Source organism: Erinaceus europaeus, chromosome 5 (assembly GCF_950295315.1).
Source record: "Erinaceus europaeus chromosome 5, mEriEur2.1, whole genome shotgun sequence".
NCBI classification, from domain to species: Eukaryota; Metazoa; Chordata; class Mammalia; order Eulipotyphla; family Erinaceidae; genus Erinaceus; species Erinaceus europaeus.
The window spans coordinates 73,192,763-73,210,217 of NC_080166.1; the positions used below are offsets into that span (position 1 = coordinate 73,192,763).

The 17,455-nt window shown below is 37.4% G+C and overlaps 1 protein-coding gene across 1 annotated transcript in view; it reads left to right on the forward strand.

The window, feature by feature from the left end:
- DIAPH3 (diaphanous related formin 3) overlaps positions 1 to 17,455 on the forward strand; it is a 551,468-nt gene that overhangs the window by 134,116 nt on the left and 399,897 nt on the right. Inside the window, exon 4 of the mRNA XM_060191426.1 lies at positions 10,994 to 11,124. Within this exon, the coding sequence (XP_060047409.1) occupies positions 10,994 to 11,124 (131 nt within the window). The remainder of the gene's footprint in view (positions 1 to 10,993; positions 11,125 to 17,455) is intronic.

Sequence of the window (17,455 nt, forward strand, 5' to 3'; positions counted from 1 at the left end):
TAAACTTAAAAAGGACAAATACCCTAATTTTTATGATGTCAGGCAGATATCCTTATCCTACTAATGTGTTTTGATATCACAGAGGATAAAGCATTCTAAGTATTTTCATCTTCATGGCTAATGGACTTAGAAATATGCAGACATGAGTATCTTTTCTCCCCATTTCCCACTTCCTTTCAAGTATGTAAAATGAAAGAAACACAAGGAGAATTGTGGTTAAAAGGAATAGTTCTGATTATTCATATAACATATTTTCTTCCCTCATTTTCCTTTGTTTTATATCAATGTATCAAAAGCAATATAATGAAAGGGGGAAAACTGTACTGAAAATAATTTCCCAATTATATGGTGCATTTCCTATGTTTATAATTTGAAATACTCCTTTCTGAATAAGTGTTAATTCTTTCAGATTTTTTTGGTATGTGTTTCCTTTTTTTATTGCAAATATATATACCTTTCATTTTAATTATAACCTCTTTCATTCATTTATTGATTTTACTAAGATACCCGGTGACATAATAATGAATTAAGCATGGGCAGATAATGGCTTAGGATGGATTCTGTATGGTGGAAATGGGCACACAAAATAGGTGTTGGGATTTACTGACTGAGTCCTTTCTCCTAGATTTGGTGTTCTTGTATTTCTTCTTGCTACTACCTCTGATACTAAATCTGGCATTCCCATAGGTGCTCCATTGGTCATTTCCTTGATTTTAGTACAAACTCATTGGTTTTTTGTTTTTCCACCCAATTTTAACCTTAGATAGCAAAATATCACCTCTAAATATATATAACAAAATTTCATTTCCTGAGCATTGTCTTGCTTTCTTCCTGACTTAATATCTCCTAGTTAAAGATTTTATAATGTTTTTAGAACTGCTAATCCAAATGATTGTTGTTTTTTCATGTGTGTTACTTATTTAAGCCTGATTTCATCCTTGCCTCTCTTATTGGTCACTTAGACACATAACCCTTTGTTCTCTTACATCTGATGTTCACTTGCTTCTTTACACATGGAAAATTTGCCTTTGTTGAGCTAAGCATCTGCAGACCCTGTGTTTGCATCTCAGTACAGCTTTCTTCAGGAAGTGCATAACAATGCTGACATATTTTCTGACTGACCACTTTTGAAAAGAAAACCCTTAATGGATATTTTAATATTCTACCCCATAGTCCTTGTCACTACTTTACTTCCTGGAAATTATTTTATATCTTCTATTTGCCTAACTATATGTGTCCTTAATTTCATCTGATTGCATTGCTGCTCCTATTACTGAGAATATAGATGTGGCCAGCAGACATGAAGAAATGCTCTAAGTCATCCATCAGAGGAATGTAAATAAGGACAATAATGAGATACTAATAAACACCTGTGAGAATGTCATACATCAGAAAGGACAGATGCGACAAGTGTTGCTGGGGATGCAGGAAAAAAAGGAACCATCCCACACTGCTCGTGGGAATCTAAATTTGTCCTAGCCCTGTGGAACATTAGAAATGGATCTACCCTATGTTCTAGCAGTTCCTTTCCTAGGCATCTATCCAAAGAACAAAAACACCCATCCAAAGAAATCTCTGTACCCTTGTAATAACAATTGGTAATAAATAACCCAAAGTATGTTGTTACCCTTTTAAGAGGCTGACTTTTTTTTTTTTTTCAAATGGAGAGAGAGAAAAAGAAGCCTTAGTACTGAAACTGCTCCAATACTGTGGTGGCCAGATTCAAACCTGGGTGGCATGCATGGCAAAGTAACAGCTCAGTCACTGCCCCGGTTAGCTATATGTGATGGCCATTTTAGTCCTCTTGGTTCAGTTTTCTAATTCGATTATTTCACACAATAACTATTTTTTAAAAATATTTGTTGGATCGTCTATGCTTTTTATGGACCCAAATTCCTTACCATAGTTTATAAAAGTATGTCAATGGCCAGCAAACTTTTTCTTACTTTGATAATAAACAGTCTAGGCTGTGTATGTCTATGTGTTTTTATTAGCTTCTGCTGCTTCTGTCCTTTTCTCTTGTTTATTTATTTATATATATATTTCAAGTTTTCTATAAAAAAAGCAAATAAATAGATCCTCAGCACTCCCTGTCACATAGTGTCTTCAGGAAGAGTTGCCTTGCCTCCCCCAACCCCCACCCCTGTAACTATTATTTGTTACTCTTTATCATGTCCATTGGAATTTGAGTAGTCTTCTTGTCCTTTAGTTCATTCTTGGCTTGGGAGTTTTCTGTTTATTCTTCTCCTGACTTGGAATTCCCTTCTCTCAATTTTCCCTGCCCTCTCCTTCTGTTCCTTTTGACCTCTGCTTAAATATTATTTCCTAGGAGAGAAAACTGTCTCATGATTACATTAGCTGTTGGGATAACTGATTATCATACAGCTCATTTTCTTTCCAGCTTACTTATTTAAGTAGATGGCACTATATTTTGGCTTATCCCATAGACCTAAGAGACTTTTATTGTGTTATTTCTTCATCATGTACCCAATACCTGCCACACAGTTGGTACTCTATCTCCATTAAAAAATGATATAGAACCCCGCCCCACTAGGGAAAGAGAGAGGCAGGCTGGGGGTATGGAACGACCTGTCAACGCCCATGTTCAGTGGGGAAGCAGTTACAGAAGCCAGACCTTCCACCTTCTGCATCCAACAATGACCTTGGATCCATGCTCCCAGAGGGATAGAGAATGGGAAAGCTATCGAGGGAGGGGATGGGATATGGAGTTCTGGTGTTGGGAATTGTGTGGAGTTGTACCCCTCTTATCCTATGGTTTTGTCAGTGTTTCCTTTTTATAAATAAATAAATAAATAAATAAATAAAATGATATACTTCAAACTACTGTATTTTACTATCAGCTGTAAACCATTAATTCCCCCAATAAAGAAAAAAGAATGATGTCCTTAGAGAGACAGCAGAGTATCACTGTGGCTGTATTCAAGGCTTGATTTCAATTTGGACCTTTGACTTGCCAAGTGTGCGCTCTACTTGCTGAACCACCTCCCTAGCCTCAATTAATTCTGTAAATAATAAAGTTCAGGAGATTTAATTTATTCTTTCACGTAAATGGGATCACTTACTATGCACTCTTGTTTGTTATAGTTTTGGAAATTTAATCCAGTGAATTATTATTTTTTTACTTGTCTACTATCGATATAGTACAGCTTGTTCATGTATTTGTTATTCTCAGTCTCTTGTTATTATTATGAAAAGAGCTGTTCTGAAATATGCACTTTCCCTTCTGTTTAGTACCTTAGTGTACCACTACAGAGTACATTTAATTGTACAAAAGAGCTCGGTTATTTTAAATTGGTGATACCATTTTATATCTTCATCAGTAGTATAGGGAGGCTCCAGGTACTTCATAGTTCTACCTTTTCTGGGAGTGTGTGATTTTCCTTCATTTTGTAGTTATTTTCATTTCCTAGATGATGAAGAGCCTGTACATATGTCTTCCTTTGCACAGTCTTTTACCCATTTTTTAAAATATTTATTTCCTTTTTTGTTGCCCTTGTTGTTTTATTGTTGTAGTTATTATTGATATTATTGTTGTTGGATAAGACAGAGAAAAATGGAAAGAGGAGGGGAAGACAGAGAGGAGGAGAGAAAGACAGACACCTGCAGACCTGCTTCATCACCTGTGAAGCGACTCCTCTGCAAGTGGGGAGCCGGGGGCTCGAACCTGGATCCTTAAACCAGTCCTTGCGCTTTGCCATGCCTGCGCTTAACCCGCAGTGCTACCGCCCCTCCATTTTTTTTTTTAACTGAACTGCTGATTGCTTGACTTTTAAGCTATAAGAGTTCATTTAATGGAAATTTTGAAATAAATTTATTGTCTGTAGAGTCAGTCTTCCTCAGTTCAGAGTATCCTTGTATATACTTTCTAATTATGCAAGGAATGCAAGATTTGTTACTTGGCCATGTCTATTTCTCTTGGTTGTGCTTACAGGAGCACCCTTTGAGAAGTGAAGTTACATCTCTCTGTGGACAGTGAGCAAGCTTGTTATTGTGAATTATAAAAATAGTGAATTCCCCAGCTCGGCATTCTTCTCCGGTAACGAAATGCATTGCTTGTGCAGGCTCTTTTCATTCACAGGGACCCCTGGCATCACCCGTGGGACTTGGCGGGTTGGAGAACCAACATATGCATAATAAAACTCACAACTCTGTAGTCTGTTTACAGTTGGCATTCATGAAATAGTAATGGGCTCATTTAGATTGTAAAATTTGGTAAAATTTGGTAAAGTTTTAGATTTTGCACATGTCTTGAAATGTACATATGGCTGGGGAGATAGTATAATGGCTATGCAACAAGACTTTCATGCATGAGACCACCAAAGGTCCTAGGTTCAATCCCCAGCATCACCATATGCCAGAGCTCAGTAGTGCTCTGGTAAAAACAAAACAAAACAAAACAAATAAACAAATAAACAAAAAAGAAATTACATAGTTTGTAACTTACCTTTCATTAGTGAAACTTTCTTTTATATTAGTACTTCAAAGAGTGGAAGTTTAAATTTCCATGTATTTTGATTTCATTACTAGTGCCTTTTGTATCCGATCTAGGAAATGTTTTCTTTCTTCAAAGAGAAGTGTTGTAGACATTCGATAGTTTTAGCTTTTGGGTATATAAACTACACTTTCTTTTTAAAAAATATTTATTTTCCCTTTTGCTGCCCTTGTTGTGGTTATTGATGTCATTGTTGTTGTATAGGATAGAGAGAAATGGAAAGAGGAGGGGAGGGCAGAGAGGGGGAGAGTAAGACACCTGTAGACCTGCTTCACCGCTTGTGAAGTAACTCCCTTGCAGGTAGGGAGCAGGGGGCTCGAACCAGGATCCTTACTCAGGTTTTTGTGCTACGTGCCATGTGCGCTTAACCCAATGCGCTACCGCCCAACTCCCTTAAACTACACTTTCATGTATGGATACTCAGTGTTTTTGACTCAACCAGCTGAAATGTAAGCCTCATTGAATTAAATTTTTAAAAAATCTTATAAATAAAAAAATCCCGGGAGTCGGGCTGTAGCGCAGCGGGTTAAGCGCAGGTGGCGCAAAGCACAAGGACCGGCATAAGGATCCCGGTTCAAACCCCGGCTCCCCACCTGCAGGGGAGTCGCTTCACAGGCGGTGAAGCAGGTCTGCAGGTGTCTGTCTTTCTCTCCTCCTCTCTGTCTTCCCCTCCTCTCTCCATTTCTCTCTGTCCTATCCAACAATGACAACAACAACAATAATAATAACTACAACAATAAAACAACAAGGGCAACAAAAGGGAATAAATAAAATAAAATAAAATAAAATAAAAAAAATCCCATTAATTCATGAGAAAGAAAGATAAATAACCAGAGTATCATTCTAGCATACAATGCCAGGTTGCATTTAGGACCTCATCTTGACCTCCTGGGCCACAAAACAAAATTAAAGGTGTAAGTATTGATATTAGAGTGTTTATGAACTACTACTCAGTGATAAAAGTAGTAGTTGGGGGAGGGGGCTGGGCGGTAGCACAGTGGATTAATCGCAAATGGCGAAAAGCGGAAGGATACCAGTTCGAGCCCCGGTCTCCCACTTGTAGGGGGGTTCGCTTCATGAGCTGTGAAGGAGGTCTGTAGGTGTTTTCTCACCCTCTCTCTGTCTTCTCCTCCCCTCTCTATTTCTTCACGCCCTATCCAACAACAATAATAGCTAAAACAACAATAACAACCACAAGGGCAACAAAATGGTAAAAATAGCCTCCAGGAGTAGTGGATTAATAGTGCTGGCACCGAGTCCCAGCAATAACCCTGAAGGCCAAAAAAAAAAAAAAAAAAAAAAAAAAAAAAAAAAGAGCAGTTCTCAGAATAATATGTATCATGCTCTATTTTTTTTAAAGCAAATTTTGTGTTTAAGAATGATTGTTAACTGTTTTGCACATATATCAGTATCAGGAAATAGTTTAAAAATATCCCAGCTCTCCACTTGGATGCTTTTTCCTTTTCATTTTGTATTACATTTCCCTCCCAAATTTTCTGTTGAGTAGTCAGTGCTTTAAAGTATTTTAAAGCAAATTTACAGTGATTTACTGATAAAGAAAAGCAGATATTAGGTATTTGAAAGCAAAAGGTGTTGATAAGTGCTGTCAGTCAGTATAAATTGACTGATAATATCTTTTAAATGGTATAGTTACTGATATAAAGAAAATTAAATTTGCTTTTCCACTGCTTTCTTCATTTTACTCCCTCTTCAGTGTTATTTTTGTGATTTTCTCTTGATATTTGTTAGTTCTTCTCTAGTAAATTACTACTTTGCTACTGATGAAAATCACCTGTCTTTCCAGTGTTAATTTGTGCATTGTTAGGAATGTTTCCGTGAATAACAGGATTATAAATTATTACAGAGCAAGAGAAAAAAAAGGAAAAATCTCAAACATCTGATTTCCTACATTCGCAGTGAACTGGCTTCTAAGTATATGCAATCCCTCCTTTTCCCTTGGTGTACATGTAATCTGTAACTTAAATAGTTGTGCTCTTCAACTTTGTTGTTTGCAGTCTTCATTGCTTACTGTCTAGACTGTATACTTTTAAAAAAAAATTTTTTTATTAGTAATTTATTGTTGATTCACAAAATTATAAGATAACAAGATAATTCCATACCTTTCCAACCACCAGATAACTGTTTCCCCATCCCCTTCAATGCAAACTGCATTAGTTCTCCCAAGATCACTTCTTCTTCTTCTAGCGTTTGCCCTTCTTCCGTAGCCAGTCAACAGCGTCAGGTTGAAAGCTGTCAGGAGCTGCTTGTTGCTGGCTTTGAAAGTGACTGGGATCCATGTGGATTCAGTCGGCTAGGAAGGATCGTCAGTTTCCCCAATGAATGGATGGCTTGACTATTATTATTATTACTGTTATTTATTTATTTATTTATTTTTAGGTTTTTTAAAATATTTATTTTATTTATTCCCTTTTGTTGCCCTTGTTGTTCTATTGTTGTAGTTATTATTGTTGTTGTCGTTGTTGGATAGGACAGAGAGAAATGGAGAGGGGAGGGGAAGACAGAGAGGAGGAGAGAAAGATAGACACCTGCAGACCTGCTTCACCACCTATGAAGCGACTCCCCTGCAGGCGGGGAGCTGGGGTTTGAACCGGGATCCTTATGCCGGTCCTTGTGCTTTGCGCCACCTGCGCTTAACCCGCTGCGCTACAGCCCGACTCCCTATTTATTTATTTATTTACCAGAGCACTGACCAGCTCTGGTTTATGGTGGTGCGGAGGATTGAATTGAGACTTTGGAGCCTCAGGCATGAAAGTCTCTTTGCGTAAGCATTATGCTATCTACCTCTGCCATGATTATTTCTATAACTATCTATATTTATATATATTTGTCCATTTTTTTCTATCTTCCTGCCCTCTCTTCCTAAGTCACACCTATTACTTGCGAGTATCCTTCTTTCTTTCTTTCTTTCTTTCTTTCTTTCTTTCTTTCTTTCTTTCTTTCTTTCTTTTCCTTCCTTCCTTCCTTCCTTCCTCTCTCCCCTTTCTTTCCTTCTTTCTTTCTCTCTCTCTCCTTCTCTCTTTTTTTTCTTAAAGATTTTTAAATTTATTTATGAGAAAGATAGGAGAGAGAAAGAACCAGACATCACTCTGGCATATATGTTGCTGGGGATCAAACTTGGGACCTCATGCTTGAGAGTCCAAAGCTTTATTGCTGCGCCACCTCCCAGACCACTCCTTCTCTCTTTCTTTCTCTTTATTTCTTTCTCCTTCCTTCCTTCCTTCCTTCCTTCCTTCCTTCCTTCCTTCCTCCCCCCCTCCCTCCCTCCCTCCCTCTCTCTCTATTTCTTTCTTTCTTTCTTTCTTTCTTTCTTTCTTTCTTTCTTTCTTTCTTTCTTTCTTTCTTTCTTCCCAGAGCAGTACTCAGATCTGGTCCCTTCCTTCCCTCCCCCTTTCTTTCTTTCTTTCTTTCTTTCTTTCTTTCTTTCTTTCTTTCTTTCCTCCTTCCTTCCTTCCTTCCTTCCTTCCTTCCTTCCTTCCTTCCTTCCTTCCCAGAGCACTACTCAGATCTGGTTTATGGTAGTGTGGGAATTGAACCTGGGACTTTGGAGCCTCATGCTTGAGAGCCTCTTTGCATAACCATTATGCTATCTATCCCCTGCCTGGAAATTGTCTTATGTTGTCTACCTCTGTGGCTTGTTTTCCAGGGAGAATGAAACTCACTGCTGAACAGAACACTGGGCTTAGTTAAATTGTTAATGCACTTCTAATAACAGCTATATATGTGTGTGTGTATATATATATATATATATATATAATTGCCAGTAATCTTAGACCAGGGAAATAAGAAACAACTGGTCGTGTCAGTATATAAGATATAGTTATTTGTGAATAACAGTTAAATGACAGAAATCACAATGAGGTCTTGTATGGCAGAGTAAATCCTAACCATGGGATTTTCAAAGTAAACCAAGCTCCCAAATAACTTGGTTATAATAATAATAATTATCTGTTACCTTCTTAAACTAAGACAGCATGGGGCCTTCCTCATTCTCTGTAAAATCCTTATTATTTCTCCTATTCCAGGAACCTCTGGGGCTTTGCTCATTTTCCTTCATGGTTCTCTTAATTCATACCATTTGATTCTACATCAGCAGATCTCAACAAAATCAACACAGCCAGTCCCACCTCAACATGTTTCACTTTGGACTATGTCCAGAGATGCCAGGCTTGGGCTGTCAACCCTCCTGTGTCATTACTCTCCTCAAGTTGCCTATGCTACCATGATACCAACCTGACATACCTGAGCAGACAACCTCACTGATGTGTCCTGGAAGCCTACCTCCCCAGACCCCTACCCCACTAGGGAAAGACAGAAACAGGCTGCACCCTATAAAGATCTTTGGTCCAGGGGACAGGGCGGTAGCGCAGTAGGTTAAGCACACATGGCGCAAAGCACAAGGACTGGAGTAAGGATCTGGGTTCTAGCCCCTGGCTCCCCACCTTCAGGGAGGTTGCTTTCTCTTCCTCTCTCTGTCTTTCTCTCCTCTCTCAATATCTCTCTGTCCTACCCAACAACAACAGCAACAATTATAACAATGATAACAATAACAACAACAAAGGCAACAAGGGCAACAAAAATGGGAAAAATGGCCTCCAGGAGCAGTGGATTTGTAGTGCAGGCACAGAGGCCCATCAATAACCCTGTAGGCAAAAACCAAACCAAACCAAAACAAAACAAAAAACAACTTTGGTCCATACTCTCAGAGGGATAAAGAATAGGCAATCTTCCAATGGGCATGGGCTATGGAACTCTGGTGGTGGGAATTGTTTGGAATTGTACCCGTCTTACTTCACAATCTTGTTCATCATTATGAAATCATTAATAAAAAAGGAAAGAGAACATTATTTTCCACTTATTAGTTACTTAATATTTGTTGACTAGTGAAGAAAGGCTAGCTTCTCCATGTTTGATTCTGCTGCCTGAGTGGGATCTTTCCAAAGCCCCCATTGCAAAGGCTAACTGTGAAGTGGTGCTTCATGACGGAGCTTTATCTTTCACTGTATGTGCTTTTTTGGGGGAAGAAATTATTGTCTTATCCATTCAGTCTTCTCTCATCTGCTTTGCCAAGTCAGATGTTCTTTCTCTTGAATCTCTTGGAATGATGTTATTGGAATTAGACTGAACCAAAATTTAGCTTTTTACCTTTCAGATTTAGGGTATCTTAATTTGTATTATGTCTGGAATTAGAAGTTCAGTGGTAGTTGAATAGATTCATGCCTTAAAGCTTTTTTTTTTAAATTTCTTTATTGCGGAATTAATGTTTTACATTCAACAGTAATTACAATAGCTTGTACATGTATAACACTTCCTAGTTTTCCATATAACAATACAACCCCCTTTTCTGTGGTGATTGATATATCATTTTAATTGAGGGTCATTTTAATTGAGTTTTGATTTAAAAAAAATTTTTTTTAGTGTGTCTAAAACTTGTTTACTGTATTTTAAGATATTTAGTTTTTTAGTATTTATTTATTTATTCCCTTTTGTTGCCCTTGTTGTTTTTTTATTGTAGCTGTTATTGATGTCATTGTTGTTGGATAGGACAGAGAGAAATGGAGAGAGGAGGAGAAGACAGAGAGGGGGAGAGAAAGGCAGACACTTGCAAACCTGCTTCATCCCTTGTGAAGCGACTCCTCCTGCAGGTGGGGAGCCTGGGGCTTGAACCGGAATCCTTGCTCAGGTCTTTGTGCTTTGCGCCATGTGTGCTTAACTCACTGTGCTACCGCCTGATTCCCTTTAAGATATTTCTTAATCTATATTTCATTGCTTTCCATGATGTTTTCATTTAAACAGTTTTTAAAAAAAAATTATATTTAGTCCCTTTTTGTTGCCCTTGCTTTATTGTTATAGTTATTATTATTGTTATTGATGTCATCATTGTTGGATGGGACAGAGAGAAATGAAGAGAGGAGGGGATGACAGAGAGGGGAAGAGAAAGATAGACACCTGCAGACCTGCTTCACCGCCTGTGAAGTGACTCCCCTGCAGGTGGGAAGCCAGGGACTCGAACAGGGATCCTTATGGCGGTACTTACACTTTGCACCACATGCACTTAACTCGCTGTGCTACCACTGGACTCCCTATTTAAACAGTTTTTAAGTAGGGATAGATAACATAGTGGTTATGCAAAGAGACTCTCATGACTGAAGTTCCGAAGTCCTTAGGTCAGTCCCCTGCATTACCATAAGCCAGCGCTAATCATTGCTCTGGTAAGAAATTAAACAAAATAAAAATAAACAGTAATTAAATTGCAAACTTCTTGATGTTACTGTAATTTTTGAATACCATGGATTATAAATTGATGAAGCAGAAGTAAGGAATTTATCACCTAGATAGTATCCAGATACTCCTTGGAGTAGTTGCATGCAACTCTTAATATAAAGGTGGGGTTACTATAATTGTTACTTTCATGAAAAATCCACACAAATGTGAATTAAACTTTTTACACCTACTTTACAGGGAAGCCTTAAGAGAATTCGACAGACCTCACCGCAGGAATTCATTCATGAATTGAAAATGGGGTCTGCAGATGAGAGACTTGTCATGTGTCTGGAGTCCCTCCGTGTGTCTTTGACAAGCAACCCTGTGAGGTAATTTTCTTTCTGAGTATGAGGGCATGATATAAGTTAAACATGGTATTAATATATTTCTCATTTAATATTTTCCAGATAGTGCATGCATATTGATAAGTGGTATGAACCAAATATACGATATATACATGAAGAGATAACATTTTAGCACTTATATTTTCAAAATTTTGTATTTTTTTCTGACAGTTGAAACTTAAGCTTAACTGAATTAAAAAAAAATTACGTTTATTTATTGGATAGAGACAGCCAGAAATTGAGATCGTAGTGGGAGATAGAGAGCAAGAAAGAGAGACATCTGCAGTACTGCTTCACCACTTGCAAACCTTTCTCCTTGCAGGAAGGGATTAGGGGCTCAAACCCTGGTTCTTGTGCATAGTAACACATGTGCTTAACCAGGGATACTACCACCTGGCCCTCTTAACTGATTTTTTTTTTTTTTTTTTGGAATCATGACCAAAATGAATTTAATGTGGTATATTTTCACCATGAAATTTTAGTATTGAGTAAATATTGGCTGCTCTCACTTTAACATAGCACAGCATGCCTTTATTTTCTTATTTAATTGGAAATGTTATCCTTATAGAAATCAGCAGATAAATGCTGTCTAGTATAGCAAGTAAAATTAGTATTAAAACCTGGATTTTAGACCTAATTACACTGAAAACTTGTTGGCTGTTCATTGGAGGTAGAAGCTTGGGGTAGGGTCCTATATCAGGCTGCATTACCACAGGTGCCTCTGCACCTCAGTTTTTGGGCCTTTTAGGCCAGAACTTTCTTGTGCTTTTTTGAGCAGAAACTGCTATGATTTGTCTGAGCAGTTGTAGAATGAGAATTTCGAAACTACAAGAGTTTGGGGTAGATCAGTTGTCAACTTCTGATTGTATTAAAAATATTTTTTTCCTGCACACAAGTATTACAGGTGTATGTACATAATTATACACATGGTACATATATAATGATGTAAATGATAGAATGTGTTTGGAGGTTAACGGCTTGTAATAATCTATTTGCTTCTATAGTTCTTTCAAAACTGGCTGGTATCTTTTTTCCTGAGAGATTCTCTAGAAGGCACTGGCAGTCAGTTCTCTCCTTTGTGTACTTTTTTTTTTTTCATACTATACCTTGGTTTGGGCTTCTAGATGTTTTATATTGTGTTATAATCATTTGGTTTCAAAGTTAACTTTACCTGTACCTTAAGAGCTTGACTTTGAATACAAGGTTGACAATAAAAGTAGAGTACATTGAAAATATAGTAATTGCTTTTAACAGAGAAATATATATTTTCTGCACATGGTGAGTAACAACTGTATAGCTCAATTTATGCTTGACTTGAAAGGACCTAGAATTGTAAAGTGCTCCCAATCTATTGAAAAAAAAAAAAAAAATCTCCCAGGGAGTTGGGCGGTAGGACAGTGGGGTAAGTGCACATGGTGCAAAGCACAAGTGGCTTAAGGATCCCAGTGCGAGATGCCGGTTTGAGCCGCTGGCTCCCCACCTGCAGGGGAGTTGCTTCACAAGTGGTGAAGCAGGTCTGCAGGTGTTTATCTTTCTCTCCCCCTCTCTGCCTTCCTCTCCTCTCGCCATTTCTCTCTGTCCTATCCAACAACGATGACATCAATAACAAAAATAAAGACTATAACAGTACAAGGGCAACAAAAGGGAAAATAAATATTAAAAAAATCTCCCAGTTTTTAAAATAAAATTTCAATTGCTGTCTGAATAGCCAAGATTAATTTTTAAAAATCTCATTAATATGTAAAGTTTGTTATAATGAAATACAAAGTACCAAATTTTAATTTGCAAGAGTGTGATATTCAGGTGTTAAAAGAGGTTTGTGTGACTGGAAACCGATCCTTTAAAAAGATCTGTTTACTTATTTAAAAGATGACAGCACCCCACCTTTGGGGGTTTATACGTTGGGAAGCTAGAGTAGCAGTGAAGCAGTATTGCAGATGTCAGTCTCTCCCTCTCCTGCCCTCATCACCCTTCACCATTTCTCTTTGTCTTTATAAAAAATTAAAAAATATATATAATAAAGATGAAAAAATAAAAAAGATAACAAAAGATGGTGATGTGTACATTTTCTGTGTACATTTTCTCGTTAATGTAAATGTCAAATATAAGAACTGCCTTTTCTTTTTGATGATAGTTGTCTGTTTTCTAGAAATGTAAGGCTTACATGTTCAAATCTATTTATAGTTGTCAGTATATTTTATACTGAATAATTTGGTTTCTTTAAGAAAGATAAATATTTTCAGCTGAGAAGTTGCTAAGCTGGAGGCAATGAAACCTTTGGTTATGTTACTACACTACACACAAGACTTTGTTATTCCTTAGATTGTTTATTCTTATTACTATATGTTAGAATATTGCTAAGGGTACAAAGAATTTAAAATAAGATTTTTTTTTTTTGGTTTTGGTATTCCCTGACATACATATATATATATACATATATATATATATATATATATATGTATATATATATAATTTTTTCAGATAAATTGGAGGACAAGTTATTCTTGAATGTGGAATGTAAAAAGAAAGGACTCAGGGTCTGATGGTGGTGCACCTAGTTGAGCGCACATGGTACAATGCTCAAGGACGCAGGTTTGAGCCCCTGGTCACCAGCTGCAGGGGAAAAGCTTTGCAAGTGGTGAAACAGTGGTGCAGATGTCTGTCTTCTTCTTTTCCTCTATCTCCACCACCTCTCTTGATTTCTGGCTGTCTCTATCCAATAAATAAATAGAGATAATTAAAAAGGAGAGGGAAGGGACTCAAGACTGATAGCTCTCTTAAGTCTTTGACTTAAGCAAATAGATGAGATGTCAAAGGCAGTTAGTTATTATCTGTTGATCTTATGCATTTTTGAGGAGGAAAGCAAAATATCTTTTAAACATGATGTGCTTTGTTTGTTTGTTTGCTTGTTTTAATTTATTATTGGATAAAGATAGAGAGAAATTGAGAGAAGAGGTGATGAAGAGGGAGAGAGAAGTGTCACACCTGGGTTACACACATGGCAAAGGGGGAGAAACACCTGCAGCCCTGCTTCACCGCTCATGAAGCTTTCCCCCTTGCAGGTGGGGACTAGGGACTTGAACTTGTGTCCTTGCACACTGTAATATGTGCACCACCACCTGGCCCCCAACATCATGATATATATATATATGTGTGTGTATATGTATATGTATATGTATATGTATATGTATATGTATATGTATATGTATATGTATATATGTGTTTGGTTTGGGCAATTAGGCTTGAGATTCTAGAGTCAGTGGAGATCGTTATCTGTTTTTTTTTAACTTTAAAAAATATATATTTTATTTATTTATTTTCTCTTTTGTTGCCTTTGTTGTTTTTTATTGTTGTTGTAGTTATTGTTGTTGATGTCATCATTGTTGGCTAGGACAGAGAGAAATGGAGAGAGGAGGGGAAGACAGAGAGGGGGAGAGAAAGGCAGACACCTGTAGACCTGCTTTGCCTCCTTTATAGCAACTTCCCTGCAGGTGGGGAGCCGGGGGTTCGAACCAGAACCCTTATGCCGGTCCTTGCGCTTTGCGCCATGTGCACTTAACCCACTGAGCTACCACCCGACTCCCCATTATCTGCTTTTATGGGGCTTGCATATAAAGTCCTGAGAGTGACCTTAAGCCAGGGGTGAGATTTGTGTAGTTGGAAAGAGAAGAGTGCCCATAAAAAAGCCTTGAACTTTCCACAGTTAGCTTGTCCTGAAAGAAGTGGGGGAAAAAAAAAAGACTTTGGAATGGCCAGCCAAAAGGAGAATCACCAAGAATAATTTCTTGTGACAGAGGAAGAAAGTTTTAAAACAAGGGAATCAGAAACCACTTAGAATGGTACCAAAAGAAGTATGTCAAGTAATCCTGTCAGAATAGGAAAGTAGGGGTGGGTGGTAACTTTTGAGAAAAGTTGTTTTTCTTGAGTTTAGGTGGCAGACATCAGGTTGAGTGAATGGATATTGTATGAGTAAATGAGGTACTGGTCATGCTTATGAGGCTGCCATTTGAAAGCCTTTGCTGTAATAAAAGACAAGAGAAAACCATGGTTCACATGAAGATAGCCTAGTGAACTGTTGGGAAAATAGATTTCTGAGGTTTCAAAGGAAGAATTTGGTCTTGACAGATAAACTTGATTGATTTATTTTTAACAGAGGCAAATTGTTAGAAGCACATTGAGTGAAGGTACCAGTTAACTTGATAAGACTTTTTATTGAACAAAGAGTGGGGAATGTGGTTACTTAGTATTTACCAAAGCAAATAAACAGAAAATAGTTTTAATACCTGTACAGCTTGGTAGGAGACAGCTGCCTGATTCTTTTTCCTTCTTTGTGTAAGGGCTTTATGTTTATTTTTATTTATTTATTTATTTATTTATTTATTTAGAAGTGCAAAAGAACAGAAGACAAAGGCTAAACCTTTGGTACCATTTTATTGGGTTAGCCCCTTTTAATGAATAGAGGCACTCTGAACCCATCTCTTAACTTGACAACTGGTTGGTGTTGCTTTCATATGAAGGAAGAAAGGAGTGAGTTTAGAAATGTAAGGATTTGGTTTAATAGTACTTGATTGGTTAGATCCATCTTGTTATAAGCAGAAGCACCTTGAACATTTTTTATCCTGGATATTTGTTAGAGGTGGTTCCCTGTGCAAAGAAGAGTCTCCTGAAATAGAAACAAAAAGGAATAATCATAAAAAGAAACTCAGGGAAAGAACTATTAATTGTTTAGGAGGGCTACCACTGAACATGCTGTAAAAGTTTCATTATCAAAATGTGTGTTGGGTGGTTTCATAGTCTAGGATATTGTGAACTTAAATTTTTTTATGGATTGCTATGGGTTTATTAGACGATTAAACAGTAGTAGCAAGTATTTGTGTGGCAAACAGATGGTGGACAACTGAAATATGATCATGATTTCTCTTTCTTTATACATGGTTTGTTTACATTTAAAATAAATAATTCTGTGATCTGGTAGGTGGCGCACTGGATAAAGAATTGGACTCTAAAGCCTGAGGTCCCAAGTTCAATCCCTGGTAGCACATGTGCCAGAGTGGTGTCTGGTTCTTTCTCATTCTCCTGTCTTTCTCGTTAATAGATAAAATATAAAAAATTAAATAATTTCTTTCATGCTTTTCTAAAGTAGTGATGTATTTGATTTGATACTCAGAAAGCTACTTAGTTGTACCACCTATTTTTATTAGTGATTTAATAATGATTAACAGAATTATAAGATAACAGGCATGTAATTCCACACAGTTCCAAGCATCAAAGTTCTTTGTCCCATCCCCTATATAGGAAGCTATTGTATTCCTATTTATTTATTTATTTTTAATTGATTTAACAGTGATCAATAAGACTAGAGGACAAGAGGGGTACAATTCCATACTATTCCACCACCAGAGTGCCATATCCCATCCTCTCCATTGGAATCTTTCCTGTTCTTTATCCCTTTTAGAGCATGGAACCAGGATCATTATGGGGTGCAAGAGGTGGAATGTCTGGCTTCTGTAATTGCTTCTTCAATGGATATGGGTATTGGTAGGTCAATCCATACCCTTAGCCTGTTTCTATTTTCCATAGTGGGCAGGGATTTGCAGAGGCGGAGTTCCAGGGTACATTGATGAGGTCATCTGCTCAGTGAAGTCAGGTTGGCATCATGATAGCATCTGCAACTTGGTGTCTGAGAAAGCATTAAGCTATAAAGCAGAGCAAATTGTTTAATAATCAGGAATCTCAAGGTAAGACTATAGCAGATGAGATTTGGGGTCTCCATTTTGGAAATGGCTAGTATATATATATATATATATATATATATATATATATATATATATATATATATATATATTTATTAAAATTTTTTATTATCTATTTATTTATTGGATAGAGACAGTTAAAAATAGAGAAGGGAGAGACAGAGAGAGAAAGAGACAAAAAGACACCTGCAACCCTGCTTTACCACTTACAAAGCTTTCCCCCTGCAGGTGCAGACCTGGGGGCTCAAACCTGGGTCCTTGTCATTGCAACATATGCGCTTAACCAGGTGTGCCACCACCTGGCCTCCATAGGTATATTTTAAGTATATTCCAAGGGGCCCATGACTTTACTGATTCTTGCTTGAGCCTGACAACTAACATGCAGTTGGACCCAAGGTATTTCCTGGGGAGATGGTGTCAAAGTTGGAAATAAGTACTAGAAAGTTGGATCAGGGAAGACAGTAGCTTCCAAATATGGGGAAAGTATATAAATATCGTTAACTGTAAACCCCATCGATTTGATATGGGGTCCATATTTCAGCACAGGAGCCTGTGTAACTTCT